The following is a 22,211-nucleotide window of genomic DNA, read 5'->3' on the forward strand; positions in this document are numbered from 1 at the left end:
TATATATCTCATTATAATTAAAACACCACACACTTTCCCTAATAAAAATCAAGTTCAAATAAAATGCAGATATGATATCTGAGAGGGCATATCTTGATTGACCTGATCATGTGACCATGTGTGTTACTATGCTTTAACTTGCCCGGACACAGTCGCAGTCAGAAAACTGGACCGAACAGAGGATGGAAAGATTTCTTCACCAGCCTGGCCCCGCCAAGACATCTCCAAGAGAAACTGAGAAGCAGACACCAAAAAGGTGCATTATATACATTATATAGTCTAAATGTCATCTAAAATTAACATTTATTTACAACATAGTATAGCAAACTATTACATGACCAAAAACCAATTAATTTTAGCAAAAAATGTCTTGTTTTGATTGTCTGGGGTTGCCAGAAATTTGTGATGTTAAAATGAGGTCACAAGCCAAAAAAGGTTGGGAACCATTGATATTAACGGTGATAAATCAGGTAAGAAAGGGCAAGTATAGAGTAAAATTCATTTGTGAACTGCCATAAAAGTCGCACTGGGTCTTTATGGGTTAATAACAAAAAAAACCCCCAAAAACTCCAATCTAAACATGGCCAATACTGATACATACCTATAGTTAAACTCTTCAACCAATAAAAGTATGTGATTTGATTAATGGATCCATCTGTCTTTGCAATAATTTGTAGTAATCAGTGAGCATCTTTCTCTTTTCTCATTCTATTTTAAGACCTCTCCAACAGCGTTTCCATTGTATTGTGTAAAAGCCACCATATCCTTGAGGACTTTTTTTTTCCCACTGTGATAAAATGTGCTGGGATGCTTCCCACGCCCCTTGCGGGTGTTATTTGTGCGTCGCTGCTCTTCAGGTTTTTGTGTTGTTAGCTGAACATAAACACATTGATCTCTGTGTGTTTGACGTATGGACGAAGCGGTGTCAGTAGTGAAAACCCGCGGCAGGATGAATGAAGATGCGCAGGTGGTGTTAGAGACATTTGAGAGGTGTGAAAATTACTTGACGGCGTTATAATTACATGAGGCACAGATCCACAGTGGGAGTAGGTAGACTTGCTGCTCACACCTTCAGTATGGTTAAACATGCTCCCATTTGTTTCCCATCCTTCCTCTTGTTCTGCATGTGCCTGCATCAGTGTTTTCCACCGACAGGCCTCATGTTTTCTTCCCACTATGTATAAGCTCCATGTTTGTTCACTGTTACAGGCAGTGCACACACAAAACAAGCAGGGAAAGGTAGACTGTGAGGAGGACACACCCAACTTAACATGCAAACACACCCCGTTCTGTCCTCTCATTCCATCTGAGTCTGTTTGGCTCCATCTTTTGCTTTCCAGAGACACACAGAGATGAATCCCTGAGGAGACAGCTGTCCCTCATAGAGACACAGTATGAGAATAGAAAAGAAGGCTAAAGGGACGCTGTCGGCTTTTTGTCTTCAGCAGCAGCTTCTTTTTCTCCTTCATAACACTTTCATTTCCCACATTAAATAAATATGATACCAAAGGAGAGCAATGAAAAGCACTAAAAAAAATATTAGATTTGATTTGTTTACTTATTTATTTGTTTGTTTGCTTTGTTGATTGGATGTTTTTGTGTGTGTGTTTTGTATTTGTGTTCATATTGGGTAGTAATTTGACTATGTATACTTTTCTGACATCACTTTTTTGGCTTAATAAAAAAAAAAAAAATCACGGAAAAGAAAAATTTAGATGCAAAATATTTTATCAACTTATGTAATTGCTAAGGAAAACTTGTCTGCACTTTGAAATATTTTCAACTTAAACTGATTTGCAGTTTATTTTTGTAAATGCACTGTTTCCCATAAAGTTGGAATAAAATATTATCACCTCTTCTCATGAAATGATTGCGACAATGTGATTTATAAATAGGAATAAAAAAGAGGAATATGTCTGAAAACAAAATTATTAAGGGTGTATATAGGACACACATATTTCACATTTACTTGTGTACATACTGTATTAACTGATGGATTTTCTCCATAATAGTGAAAATACACATTTTATTTTACCAGGCATTCACTTTACATATCCAAATTGATTGTTTTTTGTGATATACAAATATGATAGTTAGTTGTCAGACTAAAGATGCAGCAAATATTTCTTCATGAGAAACTGGGACCAGTATATATTTGTGTTTTCTTCATAATAAACTTAAATGATCAATAAATTTATATCATGTAAAGTCTATTTTTAGAGTTCGTAATGCACAGATTACTTGTTTATCCTTAAATTTGTAAAGATCTGGTTTGCCCTAGTGCTATTCACTTGTAAAAACCTACAGATATTGCTTGTTTTATTTATATCATTAAATTAAATCATTTAATAATCAGAACTATTGCAAATGTATGCTCTATTCATCATTAATAAACTCATATTTTCAGCAAAAGTTTGACAGTCACATTCAGGTACCTCTTTGATGTCTCATCAATAGCGGTAAAATAGAAATATATCAGACTGGAATGTGAGCACGGCTCTTAATGCAGGACTCTTCCTTGTGTACAGATGTATTTTTATGATGTAATGTTCCCTGTGTTGCTCATTTAAAGGGTCAAAGTGCCTCCCTCTCCTCATAGAAGTGTTCATAAACTGGTTTGAGATCAGTGAAACTAGTGTGGATTGAGACGAGCGACACACCTTCATCACATGAAAGGTTTTGTGTGTGTGTGCAGGAGATCGTGTGTGTAAACAAAGACGCCGCTGTGTGTAGTCCTGCTCCACCACCCTTTGCATACGCCTGTAGATAAGTGAGACAGGCAGAGAGAGAGAAAAGCAACCCCCACCTGCCAACTGTGTACACTCCAAATATTTCCATAGCCATGCCTCTCACGGAAATGAAGAGGGAAGTGTTACATGGAAGAGAAAGAAAACCAGAGCAGATAGATGAGGTTAAAGGCCAATATTAACAAAGATATACCGTGAAATGAGTGTCACTGTATGGAAAGTTGTGTTTACTTATGTGACGCTGCAGAGCACAGGTGACAGCAGCAGAAACCTGAACAGCTGACCACACCTGTACTGCAAACACGGCTCTGTTATTGAACATGAAACACCTTCAGCGTGTTATGAAGTGCACATGTGTCATTTAGTTTTAAGCCACATAATGTATGAAAGTGGACTTTAAATTGTAGTTCTTGGTACAGTGGTGTCAAACATACATAAGGCCCACCTTGGGTTCATTTCGGCCAAAAATTACACAAAAGACAATCACAGTCAAGTTGTATTGACCATGAAGTACTATATTTTTTTAGTAATCAGAATCAAAATCGGCTTTATTCGCCAAGTATCTTCAAAAGAATACAAGGAATTTTACTCCTTTTTTTTTTTTACTATGCTCTCTCTGCACAGCATAGTAACCAAGTACTAAAAAAAACACAACTAAAATAGATTTTAAATAAAGTATAAAAAAAAAAAGTAGTACAAAAAAGTGTATAAACATTTAAGTTAAGTAGTGCAATTAAAGAGGAGAAAGAGTAGCAGTCAGCAGGTTGAGGTTGTGGATGAGGTATAAGAATTATTGTTATTTTGCAGGTTTAACTGTTCATCAGTGGTTTGGGGGAAGAAACTGTTCTTGTGTCTTGTTTTAGCAAACAAAGCTCTGCAACGCTGACCAGAGGGGAGGAGTTTAAACTTGTAAAAACTTGTAAATTGTAATACACCTGTTTAAATGATAAGCTGAGGTATAACATTGTTACATTTCTCTTATTTTCTCTTATTATTATTATTTTTTTTAAAGAAGTTTCAGGTTCACGGATATTCAGGTTTTTCCACATTTTTTGTTTCAGGGTTGTTTGTAAATGTAAACATTTTCATACTCTAATTTTACTTTTTACTCTAAATCAAAGGAGTTGACATTATTTTATACGTTATTATGTTATTATTTTACTGGTCTGGCCTGTTTGAGATCAAATTGGGCTGTGTGTGACACCTGAACTAAAATGTGTTGTCACCCTTGTTTTAGTGCTTAGATTATATCAGATATAGACGTTTTTAGATTATAATGTAAATCCAAGTAAAAGTAAGAAGATCTCAATTTACCCATAGTCTATTACAGCTACTTTTGAAAAATATTGAGTATAATGTAGAGTATCCTTGGTTGTGTTTTTTTTAATTTGAGTCATTTAAGGTAAAGTGCAAAATTATTTATTACTTCTAGTATAAAGTAGTGGAAAAGAGAAATATTAAAAAGTAAAAGAAGTACAAAAACCTCAGAATTAAGAGCAGTACTTCAGTGTCAGTCAAAGCACTCAAAATGCAGTTTAATATAAAATACTGATAAATTAATAATATCTGTATGATCATTTCAGGTTTTATTAAAACTTGTATTTTTTTTCTGTCTTTATCATGATTTATTTTGTACATGTTCTTGATTTTTTGAGCTTTTTTTCTTCTACTTTAGATGTCTCAGTTTACAAAGCACCAAGCGATAAATCATCGTGAACATACACAATAAAGTCGTTATGAAAGACCACCTGAATCACAACGATGGAGAGAAATCATTTTATTTGCATTTTCATGTATTTATGCTCATCTTTTGATATTAGCTTGTATTCAGGAGAGTTTGGGGCAAATTCAAGATTAAAGAAAGAAAGTTTTAAAGGCAGCAGAAGAAATTAGACTTAAATTGTCTACAGTTATACTATATATACAGTTTTATTTCTTTGGGTATTCATGCATCATGCAGACATTTATCCAGCCTGTAGGGTGAATATCCATGCTTCAATATTTAGTTATGTATTACAAGTCATATCACTACAATATTAAACAAAGCTGTTGTGAACTGCAGATTTTCTTCATATTGTGCTGCTTCTTTTACAAATATCATGCATATGATTCTTTAACATGGTCTTTTTTTGTCTGTCCCGTCTTTGCCTTCATCCTCCTCCTCCTCTTCAGTCCTCATCCTGGAGCCAGTGGCACGAGACGACCTGAACGGTAAAACCCTGAAGATCACGGACTTTGGCCTGGCCCGGGAATGGCACCAAACCACCAAGATGAGTGCGGCGGGTACTTACGCCTGGATGGCCCCTGAGGTCATCAAGCTCTCCCTGTTCTCCAAGAGCAGCGACGTGTGGAGGTACGTGAGAACCATTAGTCCTCTGGTGAACAAACCTAAAATACATAAAGTAAGGAATAAGGCGGAAATACAAAACAATGAGCAGCTTGTAATGGTTTAACACAGTTTTCAAATCTCATAAATTATCTTTATGTGATTGTGTTTTAGTCAAATCAGATTATTATTTTAGAGCTGTGATATGTAAGGTTTCGGTTTTTTTTTGGTTTTTTTGTTTTTTTTTTTTTGCAAATCCTTCTTTTTACTGAAAAATTTTGCCCCTAGATAATAATAATGACTAATTCATAACTTCAGACTGTCTTCACATTCTTTATTTATACAGTGGTGGAAAAACATTTTTGGACACCCCATGCATTTGTGATATATTGCAAGAATCACTCTTAAGTTGTGGAATTCTGCCAAATACTGTTTTATTCTCCAAACCCACATGGTCCCTTATGCACTTGCACTGTTCAATCAAGGTCAAAACTGCAGCAAGATAATGTCCCTAGAAACACATCCATGGCATGACATGTTGAAACTGTCAAGAATTTAGTTTTATTGTTTTTTTCTTGTTAATGAAAAACAAGTGGTGCCAGGCACAACAAACCCCGCCCCTCGCACATATTTTAGCTTATTGTGGCATCGATCCAGCTGATGTCATCATGTCTATGCATGTGCTGATGTCAGCATATCAAATGCCTTTATATATGTGCCAAGCTTGAAGTAAATTGAATCAAAATTCATGTTTTTATAGACGTTTGAAATTTCACCCAATTTTAGTAAATGGAAAAAAAAGATGTAAAAAAATGGTAAAATGTAATCAGATCTATTCTGGATCACTGGCAATCTATAAACCCAATTTGGTATGAATTCATCCAACAGTTTTGCTGCTACAGACACGTGAATTTTTGCCCATTATAAGTAAATTAAAAAAAAAAAAGATTTAATAAATTCATACAAAATTGAAACTTTGACCACTTTTCCCAAAATGTAATCACATCTATTCTGGGTCACTGACAAACTATAAACCAAATTTGTACTAATTCAACCAATAATTTTGCTGCTACAGTGTTAACAAATAAATTAACAAAGAAACAAACAAAGAAACAAATGGGTAAAAAGTCATTTGCATTTGTTTGCTTCTGTCTGATGCAGCCACACCTTTTGAAACACAAAAAAGATTTTTCTCCAAATACTTCATGATAATATTACTACTGTACCACTACTGTATGTTACTATAAAGGCCCATGTTTCAAACACATTTTCTACTTGTTTTTTCCCTCATCTGTCTTCTCTATTTGTGTCCCGTCACAGTTTTGGCGTGTTACTGTGGGAACTGCTGACCGGAGAGGTTCCTTATCGGGAGATCGACGCTCTGGCAGTGGCCTACGGTGTCGCCATGAACAAACTGACACTTCCCATCCCTTCAACCTGCCCAGAACCTTTCGCTCAGCTGCTGGGAGGTGAGAAACCAGACCCTTAACAGCTGCAGTGCTTGATAGTTTTTTGGCACAATGGGACCAATATTCCATAATTACCATTCAGCGTATTACAACTAAGGTTTTGGCAGTGACTCAAATCAACTTTGTGTAAATCTGTTTTATTTGCCAATCAAAGTGTTTGAAAATACTCATAATCTCAAAGAAGTCAATTGACAAATATAAACATGAAAGGAACATTTGTGTCATTATTTCAACATTCACCAACCACCGAGCTACAAAACAAAGAACCATCCTCTCTAAACTTGGTTTTGTGTTATAGAAAATTTACACCATAGATCATGAAAAATAACTTACTCAATATGCTTTATTTGACCAGATGAATCCTCATTGAAATTCTCATAGGACAAAAGAGCAGCATGGACATATGCTGCATTCACGTGCTTTCGGGAAAATTATCCTTTCCACTTGTGAATTCAAAATTACCAGTGTGATGCGTTCAAGTGCTTTAGATATTATAGCAAAATGAAAAATGGCTGACACACAATTTGTCGTGACCTGCTACTTGAGTAAAACAGTTTTGTTAATTCATCTGCTACAGCATTTTTTAAAATTCATTCATTCATCTTCTGAACTTTATCCTCAAGAGGGCTGCAGTGGCATATATACACTGATATATATAGAGAGACGAACAACCAATCACTGTCACATTCACACCTAGGGGAAATTTAGCTTCACCAATTAATCTATTAATCCATGTCTTTAGAAGCCAGAGTACACGGAGAGAACCCACAATCACAAACTCCATTTTTTCTTTTGTAAATTAGTTTTCTTTTTTTTTTGCAAAGTGTGTACACTATAAATGTGCAAAATCATCAGCTAACAGCAGCAGAATGTTAATAAAACCAGTGTTTATTATTTGTGATTAATACCTTGTTGCTCTCCACCATGTTGAAAAGTTCAAAGGTTATTTTCATCACGGCAACTCATGTGTAAAAAAGTTTTCCCAGTTCCCCAGTGGAAAATACGACATGAGGGGGCGTTCATGTGCAATTATTGAACTCGTAAGTCATATTTACCATAATTCCCATAGCACATGAAGGCAACATTAGTTACAATAAGTCAAGACACAGCACACTCAAACACACAACTGTCATGTATTACAAATGAATAAAATACAATACCTAGTTATATACAATAAAAGTAAAAGTTCAACAATGATTTCAAGTGCCAATTTAACTTTCTGCTCTGCTTGAAGAATTATCTGACACTCATTACAACATGAATGTATTAAATAATAATGAACCGTAGTGGCAGGTTAAAAAAAAAAAAAAAAAAAAAGAAAAATAATAATAATAATAATAATAATAATAATAATAATAATAATTATAATAATGAACCTGAGGAAGTTGTACATTTTCACTTAAAAACAACAATTGCTCCATTCATAAAATAGTTGACACTTCTGGTCTAAATACGTCTGGTGCCAAATTCATATTGTCATTATTGTAAACATTAATACAATTAGCAGTTGTGATTTGCTTGGTTAAGAGGGTAAATGTGTGGATTACTGATAATTCTGAAATGTGAAAATATGAAATGCAAAAATACAATTAACTGTGCAGGTGAAGAGAAAAACTCCAAGAGGTTTATAGAATCATCTCCTCCAAATAAGCAGAGACAACAAGACAATAACCACAGAAGATACAAATGAATGACAAATAAATAAAAATAACACACTGTACATGCAACTTCTGCTCAGTATCACTGAATCCCACCCACACCCTGGACCTTAAATGCAACCTTTTGGGATCATGTATTTCACTTACCAAAAAATAACCAAACATGTCAGACGAATGTAGAAAAACTACAATATTTGACTCTGAAATGTAAAGTATAAAACAGCCTTAAATATATTTACTCAGGCTATTATTGTGTGTTTTCTCTGTGGACTGTTCACTGCTCATCAAACCTGACCTCAAACCCGTCATAGGAAATGTAGAGACACTTTTGGAGAAGCCCTTGGGGTGCTCATGTCATTGATTTTGAGTTGGGATGACCTTGCCTGAATTTCTGAGGTTACGCTAGATGATTACTTTTTTACTCCACACTTGGGTGCTGAGAGTTAAGAGTTAAAATAGACGAACGCTTTCATTAAGTTGCTTTTTATACATCCCCGTGCAGTCTTGTGCCTGAGATCTCTTGGGCCTGATTTCTCCTTTTCACCTTGCAAATAACCCTGCCAGCGCTGTGTTAACACCGGTCGGGTATTAACCAGCTCTTGTTTCACAGTTCAAGTCGTCTCTGTGTAAAAAACACACCTGCTGTATATCCACACTGACTTAATGTGCTTATTCCCAAGCTACTCTCTGATGTAAAAAAGAAGAAGAAGAAGAAAAAAAAGGAATGAATGGCTGTGCTCCAGGACTGGTTTTATGTCGAATAAAGGGAAGGAGCTGTTTGTCAAACTGTCAGAGCAGCAGCAAACTTCAGTCAGCTCCTTCCACTTCCCTCCCTCTCGACTCCTAAAGCTCGTCTTCTGCTCATCCCTCTCTCACTCCACTTCATCTTATCCGTGTTCATCCGTTAATCTCTCCTTTGTCATCCCTCTCTGCGCTCTCCACTCTGTTTACTCCTGTCGTCATCTCACTTTCATCCCCTCTCACTCCAACTTCCTCCACATAATCTTCATGCTAATTTATCTCACCTAATAAATAAACAGTACCTGCTCAGAAACATGTTCAGAATAATGAAACCGCACTCGGAAAACGCTTCTGTTTTGGCTTTTTGTAACATGAACTGCGTCAGGTCTGTAGTAAATCATTACGTCTTTGTTTTTGTTTTCGTAAGGATGTTAATGATCACTGTGTGGCTCGGCAGATTAGGTGAGCACTGTGTTTCTGCAACACTGTCGGGCAGAGTTTGGCTCATGGTCGTTACCATATGTCGGCCCATCTTGTTCACGTCCACTTCTGCCAGGAAGAGGAGAAAAATATTCCAACCAACAGTTTATCTAAGCTTCAGCCCCTTTTAATTACCACCATTACTTTACTGAATTTATGCACTGACCCCTTACAGCAGGGGTGTCAAACTCATTTTCTTCCGGGGGTCACATTCAGCCCAATTTAATCTGAAGTGGGCCGGACCAGTAAAATAATAGCATGATAGCCAATAAATAATGACAACTCCAGATTGTTTCAGTGCAATAAACGACATTCAGTTATGCCAATATTTACGTTTACAAACTATCCAAACAGAAAGGATGTGAATAACCTGAAAAAAATGAAATTTGTTAAAAAATATAAATACAATTTTATCAATATTGTGCCTCAGCTTATCATTTATACATATGCATTATAGGTCAGATCTACAAAGGCACAAAACTTAGTCACAGGCAGAATATTGCTAAAATTGCACTTAATTTTCTTTAGACATTTGATGTTGTTCATATTTGTTCAGGTTGTTAACATTTTATTGTTAAAGGATAGTTTGTAAATGTAAATATTTTCATAATTTAATGTTTTTTGCACTAAATCAAACAGAAAAAATTGGTGTTGTCATTATTTATAGGTTATTATGATATTATTTTTGAGTTTGATGCCCTAACTTGCACTTGCAAATTCATCTTGCAGGCTGGAGTGGACCCTTTGGTAGGCCGGTTTTGGCCCCCAGGCCACATGTTTGACACCTGTGCTTTACGGTATTTATTTAATTAAAGATGGTGACATTTTAGATAAGACAAGTTCATGTTTAAAGTGAATTTTAAACACAAAAACCATTCAGTTTGATTTACACTAATAAAAAAGAAGCTTTAGACCAAAGATGTCAAACTTATTTTAGTTCAGGTGCCACAAACAGATCGATATGGTCTCAAATGGGCTGGAGCAGTAAAATAACAAAAGTGAAACTATATTCTGAAAATGTTTACATCTACAAAGGATCCTTTAAAAACTATGAATAACATGAACAACCTGAGATTTCTTAAGAAAATAAGTGCATTTTTAACAATATTATTTCTCAGTTTATGTGTATTACAGCTTACAGATCACAAAACATTTCATAACAGGCATAATATTGTAAAAATTGCACTTACTTCTATTAGGACATTTCAGGTTGTTCATATTTGTTCAGGTTATTCACATTTTACTGTTGTTTTGGAGTTGTCATTATTTATATGGTATTATGATTGTATTTTACTGCTCTGACCCATTTGAGATCATATTGGGCTGTATACAGGGGGCCCCTCAACTAAAAGGACACACCCTTGATTGTAATATCTCAGTGTCATTTTTGCATTTCACAAATTCATCCCATGGATCAGATTGGAAGCTTTGGCAGGGCGGTTTTGACCCATATGTTTCACACCCCTGATCTACATCATCAGTAAATTAAATATAGAAAATACCTGATTTTCACAGAAAAATGCAAAATGTCAGAGGATAATACTATAAAAACAGTGATAAAGCAATAAAGAAAGGTTAAATATTGACAAAAATTCATGTGGAAGTTGCCATAAAAATAGTTCTAAGTTTTTAAGGATAAGGTTCTAATGGGTCCACATTCAGGTCTGGGGTCCTTTGGATGTATTTTACTGTTTCTATACAGTTTTAACCTCCTTCATTTGTCTTGTTTGTGTCCATTCAGAGTGCTGGAGCCCCAACCCCCACAGCAGACCGTCGTTCACCAGCATCCTGAGGCGGCTGCTGGCCATCGAGCAGTCGGCCATGTTTCAGATGCCTCTGGAGTCGTTCCACTCGTTACAAGAAGACTGGAGGCTGGAGATCCAGCAGATGTTTGATGAGCTCAGGGCCAAAGAAAAAGTGAGTTCCTCGAATCACAGATGCAAACACGAGTCCAGTCAGGCCTGCACTGAAAATGTCAAAGTAAGAGTTAATATCAAGTATAAGAACATGTCATACCATTTCTCTACTCGTAAATAACTGATCCAATAGTTTTTAATCAGCATTTTATTCTTGTGGCTGATCTATTTGAGCATTTTGTGGGTAAAGTCATGTTTGAGACATTGATTTCATGTGTCTTTCTATTTCTGTTTTCTTGGTTAAACTGCTAATGAGGCCTCCACCTCAGTATAATTCTAGAATCTAGAATCTAGATGAAATAAAGAGATTGAATAAAGTTGTATTTGAAACAACAGTCTAAAACAGCATCTTAATCAGAAGCAGAGGTTATTTTTCATAATGTGTGAAATGAGTGTCAAGTACTTATTTTCAGCAAGAGCTGAAACAGGTTTTCGAGTTGAATTTAACTCAGTTTCGTGTTATTCTCAGAAAGTCCTGTGATAGTTGGCAGCCATGGAATATTTGAACAGATACACGTTGCTTGTAATTCTCAATCTGTGTTTCAAAAGGTTTAATTTTCTAAAACAAGCTACCTTTCATATTTAGAGTGGGAGGAATCTCACCATGTCACTATCTGTAAGAGGTGTTTCTGCAAATTGGAAATTACCTCAGCAACCAAAGGAGGTGTTAGGAGAGGTGATGCTACACTAACAACTCCTCTCCTCTCCTCTCCTCTCCTCTCCTCTCCTCTCCTCTCCTCTCCTCTCCTCTCTTAGGAGTTGAGATCTTGGGAGGAGGCGTTGGCTCGAGCTGCCGAGGAACAAAGGGAGCAGGAGGAGCAGCTGAGGAGGAGAGAGCAGGAGCTGGCTGAGCGGGAGATCGACATCGTGGAGCGGGAGTTGAACATCATCATCCACCAGATGTACCAGGAGAAACCCAGCGTAAAGAAGAGAAAAGGCCACTTCAAGAAGAGCCGGTTACTGAAGCTGGGCAGAGACAGTAACTGCATCAGCCTGCCCTCTGGTGGGTGAACCTGAGAACTGCACTCACATAGAAAACACCAGGAATCTGGAGCACAGAACTGGAATGCTGCCTGTTTGGTGTCATTTCCTGTTAGGAGATGTTGAACTTTAAGACAGTTAGAATACAGAAGGATGCAGTAATGAAGTTGACCTTAATGTTTTCTTCACCCATGGAGAAAATCACTTGAATAGTATAAAAAGCACTGAGCATTGTAACTCATGCACTATCTGTGAGGTCTGACGTCATCTTCTAAGTGTTACATTGTGAAGGTATGAAATTATCTGCCTCAGAGATTAAATGTGCTATATCTCATGAATTAAGGAAAATGACAAAGATGCTGATTAGTTGATGTTTTCAATGTATATGATAAAGTGTTCTTTCATGTATTGATTTAGGTACATTTACACAATAGATTTATAAATCTTCCATTAGAAAGAACATACACAGTGAATGTATTGTAATGATCAGACAGCGTTTGAAGTAGATCTGGTAGCTCTGAGACAGTCAAACCCATTCTCTCATTAATTCTCAGAATGTCACATTTTGAACAAGACTGTGTTATGGAAACTACAGCCAACCAGCATTTTTGACTGAAATTGTCTTTAGTAGTGACTCAGACTTGATAAAATCTAAAGTCTTCACTACTTTTTTAAATTCTGGATGCATTTTACTTAGACCAGTGAAATATAAAACACTCAAAAATGTGGATCATGAAGAGGATCATTTTCCATTCATTCTCTTAGAAAACACAACCCTAACTTTAGGGAAAGGCTGTTCCACATAATCCAACAACTCAGTGTATAAATAAATTAAAATATTGTACATCCATATAGTTTCTGTCAGTAATAAGCATGTGTTTCAGCCTTATTCATTAATGATAAGAATGTGTTACAAAATCACCCACTTCATATGATGTCTTGGCAATAATTTTACAAATGTGGTTCCATTTTTTCATACATACCAGTATATATATCATTCTTATGATATTTACACATAAATCCAGTGCAACTTCCATTATTTAAAGTGTAAAAACATTAAAGTATAAACAAAACAAAGGAAAGTTGAAACTGTGAACTATTTCTCAGCCAACATATTTTACTATAAATGACAAACAATGGAAACCTTTAATAGTGAAATGTGATTTATGTTAAACCTTCAGCCCTTGTACTGTCTTTGTGTCCTACAGGTTTTGAACATAAGATCACAGTGCAGGCTTCTCCCAGTGTCGACAAGAGGAAGGGCAGTGAGAGCACAACGCCACCCGCCAGTCCGGGGGTCATACCCCGACTCAGAGCCATCAGATGTAAGTGTCGACACCGAAAACACACTGAGCTACAGAGGACGTGTGTGTAGAACAGGACTGAATGTTGATATTGTTTGTGTTGTTGCTCAGTGACGCCCAGCGATGGCAGTAAGACATGGGGTCGTAGTGCAGTTTGTAAGAAGGAAGACCTGTCGACCAGCAAGAAGAAAGGACGCACCTGGGGGCCGAGCTCCACCCACCAGAGAGAGAGGGTTGGCGGGGAGGAAAAGTACGTAGATGACTGCGCTATGCATCGGTTATGAATATAAAATATGCATATGTTTATGAATAACAAAGGTTACATGAGGACAGAGACTGTGTAGTGAAAGGCAGGTATGTTCCATTCCTGAGGATGTGTTTGCTGTTTAATGTGCAGTGAAAATAATTAGTATCCAGTGGCTTTGTTTTGCATATTTTCAGTGACATAAAGTCTACATATAGTATTTGTCACATTTGCGGATGGTTGACAGTGTATGAATGTATGTATGAATCCATCAATGACGATTAAGACCTCAGTGCATTATGATCAATCCAGTACATTAAAAATAAATATAAAGCAACTTCCAGTGTGATACAATACGACTCACACTGTTGTGATTTGGTCTGATTTGAATCAGCACAATGTGATTTGATGAGTTGCAGAAAGAATATGATTCTGTGCATTTGACTAGACAGTTTAAGTAGATTTGTCATGTTCTTAAGAAAACGGCAATATTAAAATAATAATGATAATAAATAAATGAAGTTATAAGCTTCATTTTTACTTTACATATTTGTTTCCCTAATACTGCAGCTCAGTATCTCATTTGAGCCTTTTGTCCACATCTAATACACATTTGCACCCCTTATAAACTTTCTCCACAAAATCTCTCATCTTCATCTTTACTCTTGTCCCAGTTGTTTTCTTTGTTTCCAGTTACATTTTTGTTACACCCCTAAGCCTCTGTAGCAGCATAAAGTTTTATTTGTACTCAAACTAACTGTAGCTATGAGAATTGACAGAAATTATCCACTGATAGCAGTGGAGAGGACAGGCATGTGAAACAGTGTAGAGCGGATTGATCAGTCTGCAGGTGGACATTAAACTGCTCATCTATTGCATTTCTAAACGTAAAGCAAAGCTGTAAGGCCAATACTAATTATTATAAGGTCAAGAAATAGTTTTTACCGACACAGAGATATTCTAATTATGTATTTTGGTTTCATCCAAAGTTGTAGCCGTTGCATACTTTTCAGTCGGAGAACTTAACTTTTATGGTGATGCATAAACATGAACTGTTCAGTTTTACTGTCACTTGTATAATAATCACATTAATAATAATCATAATAAAACTATAGCTTGTTGGGATGTTTCAGAAACAGTGCAAGGAAAAATGTGGCAAAGGATCAAAGGGGAATGTTGTTAGAGTGTTACAGTCTGTTCGAATGAGTTACACATGGCTACAGTTTATCCTTGACTCATGCTGTTTACACTCATCTAGACTCAGAGGAGTCCTGCTCAAAGGTTAAAATACAAGCTCTTACTGTTTTGAGTTTTACCTGTTTGACTTCTTAGCCTCTCCGGTTTTTTCATCTACATAAATAAAGAATAATTTTGAACATTACAAACTCAAGTATGATCTAAGGTGAAATGGGGACATGTGATGAAAAGTGGGTCATCTTAAGGCTCAGTCTCCAGTCACATATCAAAGACAATAAATATTTCATTAAAATGCCCAGATCAACCAGAAGCAGAGCTCTTATCTCTTAAATACTAAGTACATGATGTCCTCCCTATATGGCGGGTTCACTTTGTGGCTCAATGAAGTGCTGTTAAATGACTTATTAATGTCTGTATCTGTGCGTCTGCAGACTGAAGTCACTGGGTGAGGGATGTAAAGTCTGGTCGTCCAGTGCACCAAACCTAGGCAAGTCTCCCAAACACGCTCCGATGACTGCTGGCTTCTCCAGCCTCAATGAAATGGGTGAGTCTTGGAATCACAAAGTGTGTGTCCATCCAGCAGATTCTATTTGTGTTTTCTTTTTCATTGACTTGAATTTTGGTAATTTTATAATACAGCACTGCCCATAAAGTAGGAATAAAACATTTTGACCCCTTCTCATGAAATGATTGTGACAATTTGTGAAGAATAAATCACGTTATTCTTAATAAATAAAGTGTAACTGGGACTCAGTATGTAATCATTGCATTTGGTCAGTGGTGATTACTGATTTGTATAAACAGGAATAAAAAAAAGGAATGTGTCTGAAAACAAAATTATTCCAATTTAAGCTAGAGTATCAAAATTAAATAACTAACAAAGGACATAATAATGATAATAAGAAGAAACTTTTTTTCTTTTTCATACATAAAGTCTCAATTTCCTTTGTAAGACTTGCAGTTACATCTATCAGCTCCTAAATCTGCAGCTCATTATGTTTTTTATACCACATCATAGATTGACAATCCATTTTCAACAGACCTTAGGTTAAAATATGTTTATTATTATGTGTATTTAATATCCCTTTAAGGTACTGATGAATGAAACAATGAAATGACAACAGCTCCATAACGTTGATCTCCAAGTAAAATAGCAAAACTTTACCAAATCTGAGTTACTAATAAAGAAGAATTCAGTCAAAAATGTTGAGTGGATATAGCTTTTATGATACAGTCTTGGGTCATAATGTGAAATTCTGAGAATTAATGAGAGAATGGGCTTTACTCAAAGGGAATGTTTGTGTCAGAGCTACCAGATCTACTTTAAAACAGACTGCACATTACAATACATTCACTTTACAGGTTCTTTTAGTGGAAGATTTATAAATCTATTCTATAAATGTACATAAAACTATTTTACCATATACTATATTAGCAGTAACACTTTACCATATACATTGAAAACATCAGTGACCCAGCAATTTTCTTATTTGTTTCCAATTAATCTTTTTAAAGTATGTAAGATTTAGCACATTTAATCTCTGTGGCAGATCATTTCTAAATAAACTTGTAGACCAGTATAAGTATTAACAGTTTGGCCTCTGTGTTTTCACTCAAATAGACAATTATAATCTACTGCTGATCACAATCAACCAACCCTTATAATGTGGATGGAAATGCACATATATGTACATTTTATTTTATGAAAATTCTACTAACATTTGCACTACACATGAATAGAAACCTGACTTCACTTGAATCCACTGCATGACAGTAATATTTCTTTCTCCCTCTCTCAACAGAGGAGTGCTGTGAGTTTGAGGAGTCTCCGGGGTCCCTGATGCCCTCAGAGACCAGCAGTAACGGAGCTGCGGACGACTCGGGGTCCCTGTGGGGCAGCCTGGGGCCCAGCATGGTGCCCACCGGTGGGATGTCTGGTATGAGCTCCTGTCAGGGGCCTGGAGGTCAGGGGGCCGGTGTAAGCTACCAGGACTCGCTCCGCCGCTGCAGCCAAAGGAAGAAGAGCGACATGCTGCTGCTGGGATGTGCCTCTCTACTCGCCTCTGTGGGCCTTGGGCAAGACCTGCTGCAGTTGGGAAAACTACAGGTACCAACAGAGGTGGACATGGCTTTGAGCTTAACCCATAAAGACCCAAACAGCCACCGGCAACCACAAGCATCTACTGATGTAACCCTTTAATACCTGTTGATCCACTAATACTATCAATACGTGTAAATAATTGATGTAAAATGCAGTTTGTCATCTTTTCATGGTCATCAGATATGACCCATTTGGACGTTCAGAGGCTCAGTAGTTATCATGGAAACACCGTCATCTTCTACAACATTGATTCACCAGTAAAACGCATGGAGTTGGATCAATGACAGTGGATGGAGACACTTGGTTTATGTTCAGTTAATGCTATATTTTACCTAAAAAGTCACTTTTTTTTCAGTTTCCTCTGTTTCTGATATAATAACCCTCAACTTTAATCTGAGCTTTAACCTCTTCAGACCCAGGACATGTCAGCAAAGTACAAGCTTTTTTGTTTTTTATTAAACAAGTGCCTATATTGGAAACATCATGATGCAAGTTTTTTCAGATGCAGTTTTAAACAATTTTATGGAATGTCCTTTGTGGTGGACAGTTTTCTTTTCTTTTCCTTTTTTTTGTGTAAAGTTGTGAAACTCTTGTCCACAATTGCTGACAGTGGGTCTTAGGAGGTTAATGAACATCTACATGATCAGTAAATTAAATGTTGGAAAATACCTGATTTTCACTGAAAGACAACAAAATGCAGAGAATATTATTACATATAAACCATAACATAGTGGGTCTTTATAGGTTAAAGCCAGACCTTTATGGTTCTATGGCCACCGTATGTAACCACTGTAGTCATATCTGGTCTAAACAAGACTCAGATGGTCAGTGTTAGTTAAATCAGTTATGTGGTTTGTTTGAGAAGCATCTGTACACTGATAATGTACTGTAATTAAGATTTGAATCTGAGTCATTTAATTCTTAAAAAAAAAAAGGCAGGACAGGAAAAAGTTTCTACTTCATCTTACTCTTAGTTTTAGAAATGCACCAAATATGCAAAATATATATTTATATTGAGAATGTATTGTATATATTCTTCTTAAGTCTCGTTTTGTTATTTTACTTACTCTGGTCTGCAATTAGAATGCCTCCAGATTAAATGAGTGAAATTTTTACCAATTTTGAGTGACTAATAAATAAAAATTATTTCGAAAAATACTAATTGGCTGTAGTTTCCATGGTACAGTCTTGGGTCAAAATGTGAAATTGTCAGAATTAATGAGAGAATGGGTTTTACTCCAAAGGAATGTTTCAGATCTACCAGATCTACTTCAAAACACTGTCTGTACATTACAATATATTCACCTTTCAGTTTCTTTCTAGGTGAAGGTTTATAAATTTATTGTATAAATGTACATAAAACAATATATATGAGCAATAACACTTCATCGTATACATTGAAAACATCAGTGACCCAGCAATTTTCTTATTTGTTTCCAATTAATCTTTTTAAAGTATGTAAGATTCAGACCATTAAATCGCTGAGGCAGATAATTTCCCAAAAAATGTAGACCAGTGTTATTACCAGTTAAAAATAAAAAAGATTTATAATTGTTATCAGAATAATAAAGCACAAAAATCCATGACTTTAAAACCAAATACAGATGTTGTCTTTATTGCACAATATAATATTATTGTCAGATTACTAGATGATCACAACAAATCAGTAAAACTTTACATCAAAATAAGACCTTAAAATTTACCATTAAGTATCACCACCTGTATGCAGCAGACACACTGGCATGACTACTCCCACAGCATTTTACTGTTTTGTTTTTTTTTAATTATTATTTTATAAATGTGACTGAAAAGCAAATGTAGTGTATAGGACAATAGCATTTTAAATTGTGGTGAATTAAATTATATTCTTTGCTGCATCATTCACTTTATACAATGCTGTAGAAAGTCACTTATATTCTATGGATTTATATGTTTTTATGGATTAATTTGGTGCAAACAAATGCATCAGTTGTGCTTAAAGTCTGCAGGAGAAGCTCACAGTATTGAACACATTTGCATAATTTAAAAAGTGTGTTTCTTCAGTATATCACAAAATATGCATCGTTTCTCATGATCTAACATTTGCATTGAGTTGCCAACACAGGCTCCAGATCTTAAACTAATGCACCGTCCTCTTTGTGATGAGAGGAAGTAGGATGTGTACAGCATGAGCAGGTTGCCAAAAGATCAGCAGGAAATGTGTGATGTTGTCGAGTCAGCATGGATCAAAGTCTGTGTGGAAGGTTTGGAGCACCTTTTTGATTAGTTTGTTTTGAGGATTTTGTTTGCTGTTGAGGCGAAGCAGGGTTGATCCACAGTGGAGTGTAAAATAATCAGTAGAGGTAATCATTAGGATGTACTCCTCTGCCAGAGCTGCTTGTACAGGGTGATGAAGGGTTTACAACAGGAAAAATACAGAAGAGGAAAATCTAGAAAGTGTGTTTATCTGTTTTTCTTCTGTAACTTGGTGACATTTACTGGTAAGACAGACCTGTGTAGAGGAAGTATTCTGATTCTTTAAAGTTAAAGTTAGTAAAAGTAGCAGTAACACAAAGAAAATGTTCTCCTACAAATTTAGAACTTAATTCAAAACCTTGAAGTATTATCATCTCAGTCCTTTCTGTTCCATGAGATTGAATTTCCAGCTAAAAATCAACATATTGGAATATCTGTGTTTTTTACTTGACAAAAAGCAGATGAAAAACTGTAATCTGAAAAGTAACTAAAACGGTCAAATATAGCAGAATAAAAAAATGTAGTGGTATTGTAAAGTATAATATTTACCACTGAGATGTACTAAAGTAGAAATTTAAAACCACATTAATTGGAAATTGACTATTATTATTGTTTTTTTAATGTATTGGATTGTTCACAATACATTAAGGTAATTATCTTCCTTGATGGATTCATATGCCTCATAAAGTGTACTGTCAGTTGCCTGCAAATGTGACAAATGCTGTATGTAGACTTAACCACACTGAAAATATGCTAAATAAGGCCACTGGATTCTAATTATTTCCACTGCACATTAAACAGTAAACACCTAGATTAGAAGTACATGATGTTGATGTGGTTCTCTGTGGTTTTGTGGATTCAGGTGCTTCAGGATGAGCAGGACCTTCGAGAGGAGCAGAGGAAGAAGAAGGATAGTCTGTTCCAGCGAACCGGACGTTTCCGTCGCAGCACCTCTCCTCCGAGTCGTAACCTCTCCTTGTCCCTGTCCCGGCATCACGACTCGGCCCTTCCGTGCTTGGATCCTTCTCCGTCCGTAACGCTCCTGTCTTTGTCCTCTCTATCTGACTGCAACTCCACAAAGTCCCTCCTCCCATCTGACCCAGACGAATACCCCCTGACCCCCATGACAGGGGTCAAAACACCGGCAGCAACAGGAGCTCCTTCCCTAAACCCGCTCTTAGACCTACGAGCGGAGAGTTTCAAGAAGGAGCCCAACCAGTCGCTCACACCCACACATGTGTCTGCAGCCATGGCTCTGAACAGAGGACACAGACGCACCCCGTCAGACGGGGCGATAAGGCCTCGTGCCCAGACTCTGGGACACCGCAGGACGCCGTCAGATGGAAGCATGCCCATGCCTCCACCCCCGGGGGCCCAGACCATCACAACCAACAAGGGTAAGCAGCAAATGGTTAAAAAGGTAAATACAGTTTTTGGATGATTTGGTAAAAATAGTAATACAGAACATGCACTGCCTGGCCAAAATAAAATGGTAAACATTCATCGTTTATGCTATGTAGTGCTTACATTATACAAGGTCATAACAAATGTCACAACATTTATTTCTGTCCAAAACTACATTATTTTTTCGCCAAGATTGTGTACTGACAATGGAGAGTTGCACCACAGAGTGAAGTCTTTTGCAGGACATCCCAAAGATTCTCTATGTGGCTCAGGTCTGGATTCTGTGGGGTCCACCCCATGTGTGGAAATGATGTCTCATATTCACTGAACCACTGTTTCACAGTTGGAACTTAATGACTCATGTTATTGTCCAATTTTTATGCTCCTATGAAAACTGATGATAGAGGCTACTCACTGCATCAGTTAAAGGGTTAAAGAATGTGTTGCAGCTGAAACATATGAAACACTGCAGTAATTGTCCAGTGGATGCCTTACCTGTCTGCTTAAATGAATAAAGGTGATGAGTTTTTTTTGGCCAGCCTATGTATATTCTATTATGATTTCATCATTTTATGGATTTTTCATACCTCTAATTTTTAGTTGGTTAGTACTGGACTATAGAGCATTTTTCCTTTGGTTGGTTTGTGTCAGATAGGAATATAACCTCAGGTGCAGACCAAAACTCTGAATTTATGGCAAGAATGCAATGTGACCTCAATCCAACCCAACTACCACTCTGCATGTGTGAACTAAGGGTCTCCTGTACCCATGAGTACATCACATGCTGAGATAAAGGAGAGCACGCAAACTGCAGCACCAATAATAACAGTGTAAATTGAGAATGACCTGACATCTCTAACTGATGTTTATCCTGTAGTCCACGGAAATGTTCTCCTTTGGTTTGTAACACAGCATTTTGATTGTTTGTGTTTTTTGCTGTGTGTTCCAAGTTTATTAAATGAATGAAGTGTTAAAACATCTTTGCACTGATTTCCAAGCAGCAGTATGATCCTTAAACTTGCTTAAGAGATTGGAAACACAGATAAGAAGTTGTTTTGGAAACACAGATTAGTAGTTGTTTTTGTAGCTCTTACACAGATCTCATGATCTTCATCTTCAACTGTCTTGAGAGAGGAATTGACTTGGATATGTTTACTGTTCATTGCTGTATTTGAATAATTTGTAGCATAGACATATGAACATTGTGATGCTCTAAATTGCATCAGTGGTAATGCGACTTTGTTGAAAAAAACACAATGATGTTTCTTACTTTAAACCTATTCCAAATAAGATGAGCATGAAGTGTAATTGTAGGAACATCTCATTACATGCAGTTTCAAAAAGTTCTGGGGACCCCTGAGGGTAAGCACCCACGGGTGAGCTCTTCAAGAAGCCTCCATACCTGCAG

The 22,211-nt window shown here is 36.5% G+C and overlaps 1 protein-coding gene across 2 annotated transcripts in view; it reads left to right on the plus strand.

The window, feature by feature from the left end:
* The window catches only part of map3k10 (mitogen-activated protein kinase kinase kinase 10), a 50,705-nt gene that overhangs the window by 25,826 nt on the left and 2,668 nt on the right, over positions 1 to 22,211 (plus strand). Inside the window, exons 3-11 of one of the 2 annotated variants that reach the window (XM_030151713.1) lie at positions 4,920 to 5,100; positions 6,394 to 6,542; positions 11,163 to 11,338; positions 12,094 to 12,340; positions 13,527 to 13,643; positions 13,734 to 13,872; positions 15,495 to 15,607; positions 16,866 to 17,170; positions 20,262 to 20,819. In XM_030151713.1, coding sequence (XP_030007573.1) covers positions 4,920 to 5,100; positions 6,394 to 6,542; positions 11,163 to 11,338; positions 12,094 to 12,340; positions 13,527 to 13,643; positions 13,734 to 13,872; positions 15,495 to 15,607; positions 16,866 to 17,170; positions 20,262 to 20,819 — 1,985 coding nt within the window. The remainder of the gene's footprint in view (positions 1 to 4,919; positions 5,101 to 6,393; positions 6,543 to 11,162; positions 11,339 to 12,093; positions 12,341 to 13,526; positions 13,644 to 13,733; positions 13,873 to 15,494; positions 15,608 to 16,865; positions 17,171 to 20,261; positions 20,820 to 22,211) is intronic. The other variant, XM_030151712.1, reaches the window with a different exon arrangement.

The sequence above is a fragment of the Sphaeramia orbicularis genome, chromosome 13, assembly GCF_902148855.1.
Source record: "Sphaeramia orbicularis chromosome 13, fSphaOr1.1, whole genome shotgun sequence".
Lineage (NCBI taxonomy): Eukaryota > Metazoa > Chordata > Actinopteri > Kurtiformes > Apogonidae > Sphaeramia > Sphaeramia orbicularis.